The sequence below is a fragment of the Chelonia mydas genome, chromosome 11 (genome assembly GCF_015237465.2).
Source record: "Chelonia mydas isolate rCheMyd1 chromosome 11, rCheMyd1.pri.v2, whole genome shotgun sequence".
In the NCBI taxonomy this organism is placed as follows: Eukaryota; Metazoa; Chordata; order Testudines; family Cheloniidae; genus Chelonia; species Chelonia mydas.
In genome coordinates, this window is record NC_051251.2 from 39453919 (window position 1) to 39464279 (window position 10361).

Consider the following 10361-nt stretch of genomic DNA (forward strand, 5'->3'; position numbering starts at 1 on the left):
AGGCTCTACTTGAGACAAGCAAGTAGAACTGGACTAGATGACCTCTCGAGGTCCCTTCCAGTTCTATAATTCTGTAAGTAACTTGCATTAACATCACTGGGAACTACAAGCACTAATCAATGGGAGAAAAAACAGCTATGAATCTATTACCTAACAGAACTTTCAAACCATCACTCATTTATAGAGCTTACTGATGTGCATAAATGGAAAATAGTGCAAGTCCATTGTTAAATAGCTAATTTTTATTTTATAGGACGTATTACCTTGATGTGAGGTTCTTCTGACATGCAAGTTTCCTTTGCGTTAATGTAAGTTGTAGTGTTAATGCCCAATGGGTAGAGATTTATATTAAAAAAACCAACCCCAAAGACTGTTTATATCTCACATTCTTTTAAAAGACAGAAATAATTCAGTAGCTCTACAATAAGGAAGAGGCAAAAGCAGAGTCTGCTGTTTTCACACAGGGAATAAATGATATTTCTATAGTACGTAAATACACTATGCTACGCTGAAGCACAGATTTTGTAGTTGCTCTCTAACCTCTGAACTGCACAACCTAAATTACAGTAGCCAGAAAAAATAGTAATACTGTTAACCAATTTAAATGCTAAGAAACATAAATGTAAAATTATGCCTCTGTGTATTGTTTTTGTCAAGGCTGTTCAAGCAGCACTTGTAATGTTGCTCACTCATTAACAAAAAGAATTACAAACTTAACACTGCAACAGTAATTTAAGATTTATACACCAAGTATCCCAATTATGACAGGTGAACAAATGCATCCAAAAATATATTGCCTAAAAAAATTCACAAAGTAAAATATGTACAATTCTAAGCCTGGTAAATCTAGTCCAAACATTTTTATATATATAAAAACACAAACCACTGTCTTCTCTTATTAAAGATTCAGCTTGAGGGGGCAAGAGTACAAAATTCTTGCCACTTTACTCGGCAACTTTAACGAATGCCATACATCCAACCTTTCCATATATCTTCTGGGGGGTATTCCTGCCAATCTCAGATCTAGGAGCATGTGCAAAAGTCACAAGGAATGATGCAAGTCTAACAACTACTGGCATGGAGACTGAGAACACACTCATTCTTAAACATTTTCAAGGGGCTGAACACATTGTCAAGTCTTTAAATTGTTCACTGATAAAACTTGTAGTACTGCACAAGTGTCCTCTAAATGAAGCTATCCAATTTCTCTCTAAGACCTTATTAGCCTATTTTAAGTTGGAAAGTTTTGAGCATGGCTACCAGTGTTCTCTGTACAAGACAACAGAAGCACTCAATATTCTGAGGCCTTCAGTATTGAATCAAACATCCAAGTCAAATTATACAACTGCTTAATATGCATATTTTTCCTTTCCAAATATATGCATTTGGGTATAAAACTTCTCCGGCAGTAACTGGTATACAGCAAGCAGTCATTTTAGTTAAAAGCACTGAGCATTTCACTAGCTGTATAATTGCTACATCTTGTGGCAATTTATTTCAAGTGCAAGGAAGAAAAATGGACAATAACAAACAGAATAAAAAGAGACTTGTTTGCACATAACCTTCATACAGATATTCCCTGAAAACACCCACAACACCCTGCTCTCACTGTCGGTATAACACAAGAGGGGAGGAGCAGGGGAGGGAGGAGAAAAATATCATCATCTAAGATGTGATGGAGGAAAGGAGAAAGTTGCAGTCATTCTGTGGTGGTTTTAAGGTCTCCTGTCACTTTTGTCTTCCAAATTAGCTGCTCAGAAAAGTGTCTCCCCGATGGGAACAAATTCCTTGATCTCGGTCTCTTTTTCTACTCCACCTCCATGATGCCAAAAGGAGCCGACCCTTTCCATTAAGCAACAACAGCCACATTCACCCAATACATCTAACAAATCACTTTTACTTTGTAATATGAGGTGGAGAATAAAATTTGGAAAGGAAAGGAACAGAGGATGCAAGTCTCTGCCATAAAAATCACAGCGAAGGGATGAAAAATTAACACGTACACTTAGCCCCTTCTATAAGGATTGTCAAAGAAATGAACAAACATTAATCAATCCCCCTCCGTAGCCCTGGAAAAGGTGGGGGGGAGGAGAATATCAAAACGCTTTTACTGCTAACAAACAGGGATGGGGGAGAGATTGCTGGATTTAGGGACCAGGGGGTGTCTCCCGAGTGTCCCTCAGGAGAAGGGAGGGTCCCGCACGGCAGGATCTGGGGGTCCCCCCTGTACTGAAGGGGAAATACCCCTGCAAGGAGGACAAGTCTCTCGCCGGCCCTCACCCCCATTCACGGCGCACCCGGCCCTACGAGCCTGGGACTGGCCTCCGGCGGCGGCGGCTGGGCCCCTCCCCGAGGGCCGGGCCCCCCTCGCAGCGCCATGGGCACGGAGCGCGCTATTTACCTTCCTTGGGCGGCTTGCCGGGCGGCGCGCTGTGCAGCAGGGAGGCCGCCGCCGAGGAGCAGCCCTGCAGGCTCGGTGGGGACGTGGAGAGCCGGGACCAAGATGGCGGCCCCTCCAAACTTCCACTGCTACTTTGGACACTCATCAAGCTACTTTCCTGGAGCCCGGCAGCCGCCGGGGGCGGCGGGGGAGGCGGCGCGGCGGGGGGACACCCAGCGCCGCGCTCATGGCCGGGGGGCCGGCCCGACACCGGGGAGAGGAGGCCGCCGCGGGGAGAGGGCTCCGGAGAGAGGCGGGGCGCGAAGGAGACAGGGCTCAGGGCCGGCGCAACCTGCCCGCACCTCTGCACTGCGTCGCCGCGGCCGCCGCCGAGCAGCCGCCTGTGTCTGAGGCTCAGGCTAACCTCCGCCACCAAGAGGGAGGGAGCAGGCGGGCGGGGAGGGGTCATGCGCAAACACCACCAGCAGCGAGCGCCGCGCACCTCTGGCGCGCCGGGCAGGGTAGGGAACCCGCACGTACACCTGCCCCTGCCGGCCGGGCTGGCCGGCACTGCCCGGTCTCACCCCGCCGGCAGGGGCACTGACACCCCCCCCCCGCACACACACACACACAATACACTACAGCCCCTCACTGCTGCACTGACCTCCCCCACACACACACACACACTACACCCCTTCACCCCCCATCCACAGGACAGCCCGGGCTGCTGTACTGAACCCACACACACACTACAGCCCCTCCCCACGCTGCCTGCTGCACTGAACCCCCACCCTACAAGCTAGGGAGCTCCTCACACCACCCTGCCTGCTGTACTGACCCCCACACACCTCACACAACCCTGCCTGCTTCACTGACCCCCCCCCCCCCCATGTACAGAATCCCCCCATCTCAGAGCCCTGCCTGCTGCACTGGTGCCCCACACATGCACACTACAACTCTTCACGCTGCCCTGCCTGCTGCATTGACCCACACACACTCTAACCCCTCACACCACCCTGCCTGCTGCACTGACCCCCAACATGCACTACAGCCCACCCCACCCTGCCTGCTGTACTTACCCTCACACACACACAACCTCCCATAGCTCACACTGACCCCCCCCCCACACACACACACAGCCACCCACACTTCACACAGGCATGCCTGCTACATTGACCACCCCCATGTACCTAATAGCCCTGCCTGCGGCAGCCCTCCTCAATTTACACAGCCCTGTTTTCTGCACTGACACCCCCCCCCCCCCGACCCCATATACACCCTACCATCCTTGCCCCACACAGCCACATAATACAGTTGTGTCTGCTGCATGGACCCTATCACCCCTCTACCTAACACAGTTGTGTCTGCTGCACTGATCCTACACAGTGCAGTTGTGCCTCCTGCATTGACACCCCCACATACACACACACCTCACCACTACCTTCCCATATGCCCCTAACACAGCCCTACCTGCTGCACTGACTCTCCCATACACACACCTCACCATCACCACCTATCCACATATGTGCATGGAATTCCATCCCACAATGCCACAACATTTTCCTCCTTGTCTCTTCTCAAAACCCATCTCTGCTTCCATGCCTATGAGAAATCAGCCAGTTAATGATGGCTTGAGGGGCAGATACAGATAGTGGGTACTTTGTCTAATTATAATAATAAAGATAATCCAAATGTATTCACAGATTGCATATATTTGTTTCCGTTTCCTCAGACCTTTCATCAGAAACAGATTGACAGAGCCAGAAGAGTACCCAGAAGTCACCTACTACAGGACAGGCCTAACAAAGAAAATAACAGAACGCCACTAGCCGTCACCTTCAGCCCCCAACTAAAACCTCTCCAACGCATTATCAAGGATCTACAACCTATCCTGAAGGACGACCCAACACTCTCACAAATCTTGGGAGACAGGCCAGTCCTTGCCTACAGACAGCCTCCCAACCTGAAGCAAATACTCACCAGCAACTACATACCACACAACAGAACCACTAACCCAGGAACCTATCCTTGCAACAAAGCCCGTTGCCAACTGTGCCCACATATCTATTCAGGGGACACCATCACAGGGCCTAATAACATCAGCCACACTATCAGAGGCTCGTTCACCTGCACATCTACCAATGTGATATATGCCATCATGTGCAAGCAATGCCCCTCTGCCATGTACATTGGTCAAACTGGACAGTCTCTACGTAAAAGAATAAATGGACACAAATCAGATGTCAAGAATTATAACATTCAAAAACCAGTCGGAGAACACTTCAATCTCTCTGGTCACGCGATTACAGACATGAAAGTTGCGATATTACAACAGAAAAACTTCAAATCCAGACTCCAGCGAGAGACTGCTGAATTGGAATTCATTTGCAAATTGGATACAATTAACTTAGGCTTGAATAGAGACTGGGAGTGGCTAAGTCATTATGCAAAGTAACCTATTTCCCCTTGTTTTTTCCTCCCCCCCCCCCCCGCCCCCGACGTTCTTGTTAAACCCTGGATTTGTCCTGGAAATGGCCCACCTTGATTATCATACACATTGTAAGGAGAGTGATCACTTTAGATAAGCTATTACCAGCAGGAGAGTGGGGTGGGGGGAGAGAAAACCTTTTGAAGTGATAAACACTCATTTTTTCATGATCTGTGTGTATAAAAACATCCTCACTGCATTTTCCACTTTTATGCCATCCGATGAAGTGAGCTGTAGCTCACGAAAGCTTATGCTCAAATAAATTGGTTAGTCTCTAAGGTGCCACAGGTACTCCTTTTCTTTTTATGTATTCTTAGATTCTAAATGCTGCAGGGCAAGAACCATGTCTTATGTGTTTGTGCAGCACCTAGAACAAGGGAGTCTCAATCCTGTTGGGGGCCTCTCGGTGCTACAATAGTATAAATATTTAGCAACAACAATAATGGTCTGGTCTGGTATGTCAGTACTGTATATAATTTGTAGATATGATTTTTATTTTTTTTAATCTATATCTAATATTGTATTAATATATTTAAATGTATTGAGTAGTTGGTATTAAGGCATAGCTACAAACATAGGGCCTAATTCCTCATTCCCTGCACACCCAAAACTCCCATGGACTTCAGTAAGAGTTTGAGGTATATAGGGAATTCAGTGTTAGTAGTTTCTAATTTGTACATGTAATTTACTGCTGAGGACAGCTTTGATTATTAATGCCATGATTCTCAAGGCTACCATGCCAGACACAGACAACCATCTTCATCTATGAGGCAAGCTTAAAAAGACTGGGACTGTTCATCTTAGAAAAGAGATGATTAAAAGGGGATATGAGAGAGAGCTATAAAATTATGAATGGTATGGAGAGAGTGAATAGGGAAATGTCACTTACCCCTTCACGTAACAAGAACAAGGCGTCACCCAATTAAATTAATAGGCTGCAGGATTAAAACAAAGAAAAGGAAGTACTTTACACAACACACAGTCAACCTATGGAACTCGTGATGGGATGTTGTGAAGGTCAAAAGTATAACTAGGTTCAAAGAAGGATTAGATAAATTCATGGAGGATAGGTCCATAAACAGCTATTAACCAAGATGGACAAGGATGCAACCCCATACTCTTGGTGTCCCTAAACCTCCAACTGCCAGAAGCTGGGACTGGACAACAGAGGATGGATCCCTTGAAATTGCCCTGTTCTGTTCATTCCCTCTGAAATGTCTGGTACTGGCCACTGTCAGCGACAGGTTACTGGGATAGAAGGAACATTGGTCTGACCCACTATGACCATTCTTATGTAACCAGTCATGCAACCTGCAGTTTCATAATTTCTTCATAGTTATTTTGTAATTGTTCCATAAATGTGTGAAGAAGTCTTATTTCCTGGTCCTCTAGTCTCCATCCTAGTTACTCTTGTATTTGTGAGGATGTTTGTATCCAGTAGGAGGCGAGGAGTATACTATATATGTAAAAAGAAAAGGAGTACTTGTGGCACCTTAGAGACTAACCAATTTATTTAAGCATAAGCTTTCGTGAGCTACAGCTCACTTCATTGGATACATACTGTGGAAAATACAGAAGATGTTTGTTTTTATACACACAAATCATGAAAAAATGGGTGTTTATCACTACAAAAGGTTTTCTCTCCCCCCACCCCACTCTCCTGCTGGTAATAGCTTATGTAAAGTGATCACTCTCCTTACAATGTGTATGATAATCAAGGTGGGCCATTTCCAGCACAAATCTAGGGTTTAACAAGAACGTCTATTAGCCAAGATGGGGACATTTGGGGACAATGTATACTTTCAAATCAGCGGCACTACTATGGGTACCCGCATGGCCCCACAGTATGCCAACATTTTTATGGCTGACTTAGAACAATGCTTCCTCAGCTCTCGTCCCCTAACACCCCTACTCTACTTGCGCTATATTGATGCCATCTTCATCATCTGGACCCATGGAAAAGAAGCTCTTGAGGAATTCCACCATGATTTCAACAATTTCCATCACACCATCAACCTCAGCCTGGTCCAGTCCACATAAGAGATCCGCTTCCTGGACACTACAGTGCTAATAAGCGATATTCACATAAACACCACCCTATACCGGAAACCTACTGACCGCTATTCCTACCTCCATGCCTCCAGCTTTCACCCAGACCACACCACACGATCCATTGTCTACAGCCAAGCTGTACGATACAACCGCATTTGCTCCAACCCCTCAGACAGAGACAAACACCTACAAGATCTCTATCAAGCATTCTTACAACTACAATACTCACCTGCAGAAGTGAAGAAACAGATTGATAGAGCCAGAAGAGTTCCCAGAAGTCACCTACTACAGGACAGGCCTAACAAAGAAAATAACAGAACGCCACTAGCCGTCACATTCAGCCCCCAACTAAAATCCCTCCAACGCATTATCAAGGATCTACAACCTAGGCTTGAATAGAGACTGGGAGTGGCTAAGTCATTACGCAAAGTAACCTATTTCCCCTTGTTTTCCTAAACCCCCCTCCCCCCCCCCCCCCCGACGTTCTTGTTAAACCCTGGATTTGTGCTGGAAATGGCCCACCTTGATTATCATACACATTGTAAGGAGAGTGATCACTTTACATAAGCTATTACCAGCAGGAGAGTGGGGTGGGGGGAGAGAAAACCTTTTGTAGTGATAAACACCCATTTTTTCATGATTTGTGTGTATAAAAACAAACATCTTCTGTATTTTCCACAGTATGCATCTGATGAAGTGAGCTGTAGCTCACGAAAGCTTATGCTCAAATAAATTGGTTAGTCTCTAAGATGCCACAAGTACTCCTTTTCTTTTTGCGAATACAGACTAACACGGCTATTACTCTGAAACTATATATGTAGCAAGTTTGATTTCAGATCTGTACATCCTAGGGACGTTACAGATCTTTTACCCTCACTTTCTAAGTGACACCTCTCAAACTGTCTAAGATCCTCACCTCATGTCAGCACACAACAGAGCTGCAGATTTCTTAAGGATGATGTATTAATCTGAAATAAAAAGTAACGTGGTTTCTTGGTACATTAGGACTGCTCCAGGACATACACTCTTCAGTGACATCTGGAAAAAAAAATTCTTGCAGAAATCGAAGTATTCTGACGTTTTAACAAACTCAAGCTTAAATAAAAGTGGCCATATAGTAGATTTATATTTATATTTTCCCTTTAACGAGGCAGATTGTAACAGAAAATTATTAACATGCGTACAAAGAAGTTGTATAGCAGTGCTTTAATGCAGTTAGACACCTAAATTTAGACTTCAGGGGGCACCTCTCACTGCTTGGTAGCCCCAATGAGGAAACCATCTCTTGGAGTCCGGGAGCTTAGGCACTTGAGCCATTTCTTGCAGGAATGAATTAGGCACCTGTCTAATTCCACACAGAACAGCCAGAGGAGGAGAAGGAGGTGGTGTGATGCCGCCAACTCCTACCTTATAACTTTTAGCCCAGTGGTTAGAAAACTCAATTGGGATGCGGGAGATAACCCAGACTCAATTCTCCTCTCAGCCTGATGGGGACAAAAAATTTGAACAGGGGTCTCCCACCCTTCAGGAGAGCACCTTAAACACGGGGCTATGAGATATTCTGATGTGGGTCTCATCCAGTCCTTCCTACTGAAGCTGTTTCACTGTGGATAAATAATTTAACTGCAATTAAAAACCCGCAGCTAAGCTAAACCCGCAGCTAAGCTCACGGGGCTCACGCTAAGGGGTTGTTTAGTTGTGGTGTAGATGTGTGTGCTCAGGCTGCAGCCCAAGCTCTGGGACCCTCCTACCTCGCAGGCTGCACTTGTATATTTTCATCCTTTTCTTCACAACCCTGAGGGCTAGAATCTCACCTTTTTTTGTTGTTGTTTTTTTTAATGAAAGCTGAGTTTCCCATGCAACATCATATTTCAGCAGCTGGGACTTTCAGAAAAATATTAAAACACACGAGGCTCATGATAAATTGTGGGAGTTAGTAACGCGGTTGACAGTGGGACTAGTTGTGTGACTAACTGCACATCACTGTAAGGAGGTTGTATTTTAAGCCAAAAGAGTGTAAGAGGAGGTACCCAGCACTGGGTGAGGGGAATGGTTCGGGGGATGTTTTGTACCTAACACTAACTCAAGCAATGAAGAGGTTAACAACCTGCACAGGGAACAAGGGAGAGAGGGAGTTGAAGCTTGGTCTCACCATACACATTACACCAGTGAGGCTAACAGTATACTCCGATAAAAGCACACAGTTACAGAACTTTAACAGGTTTCAGAGTAGCAGCCGTGTTAGTCTGTATCTGCAAAAAGAAAAGAAGTACTTGTGGCACCTTAGAGACTAACAAATTTATTTGAGCATAAGCTTTCGTGAGCTACAGCTCACTTCATCGGATGCAGACCTAGGATGCATCCGATGAAGTGAGCTGTAGCTCACGAAAGCTTATGCTCAAATAAATTTGTCAGTCTCTAAGGTGCCACAAGTACTCCTTTTCTTTTTGCAGAACTTTAACAAACATTCTTAACATAAACTGACTTTATTTTAAACATTAAGGTATGGTAAACTCCACATTTATTCTCAGCTTCTCTTGAGGAAGTATCAGGGGGTAGCCATGTTAGTCTGTATCCACAAAAACATTAAGGAATCTGGTGGCACTTTAAAGACTAACAGATTTATTTGGGCATAAGCTTTCATGCGTAAAACACCACTTCTTCTTGAGGAAGTGTATTCCATGTCCATGGGCCAGCTGCTGAGAGAGTTCTCGTCCTACTCCAACACCCTTCACCATTATTGCTGATAATTCTACAGTTACCAAGGGTCAAGAGAGAGACTTCATATGGAGGCAGCAGAGACGTTGGGGAAAGTTTATGTAGTAGAAAAGGGGATTTTTCAGATCTTCACCGGGACACCCTTAGTACTAATTAATTAAAATTTTTATGAAAGTAACAGAAAAAAATGAGGACCTTAAAATATCACTGACTCTGGGCTGAGTGTGGCTATTAAACCTATACCTTAGAGTAGGGGGGGAACTCCACATTCATGTGGGATTGGGGATGGGGAAGAAACATTTCTGTGGCAAGATGACAAGATGAGTTTGATTTTTGTTTTTTTTTAAATGACAACTATTGGAAGGCTGCTTAGAATTTTGGAATGTAATTAGCCCTGGCACAGATGGGTTAATAGACATGACTGGAGGTAATAATGTCAAATGTATATGATATATACAGTTATTACCTAGTTTGGCAATTTATCCATTTGCATTATATATATTGCATCCTTCCCTCACCCATATTGGCACACAGTCCAGAAATTAATCTCTTCCGTCTGCTCTACGGTGTTGAGATCAATTGTTCTGCCCTCCCTGCTCAGGGGTCTCCTTAGGGCTTCTTTTGGGCATTTCCTCACACCACTTGGTTTCCCACTTGATAACTCCACGTGGGAATCTGTGTGTTGGCATCTAGAGTACATGCAGCACTAACTACAGTAGTTGG

The 10361-nt window shown here is 45.0% G+C and overlaps 1 protein-coding gene across 1 annotated transcript in view; it reads right to left on the reverse strand.

The window, feature by feature from the left end:
• The window catches only part of TLK1 (tousled like kinase 1), a 132682-nt gene extending 129848 nt beyond the window's left edge, over positions 1–2834 (reverse strand). The window contains 1 exon segment of the mRNA XM_037912070.2: positions 2402–2834. Coding sequence (XP_037767998.1) covers positions 2402–2546 — 145 coding nt within the window. The 5' untranslated portion in view covers positions 2547–2834.
• Between the last annotated feature and the right edge of the window lie 7527 nt (positions 2835–10361).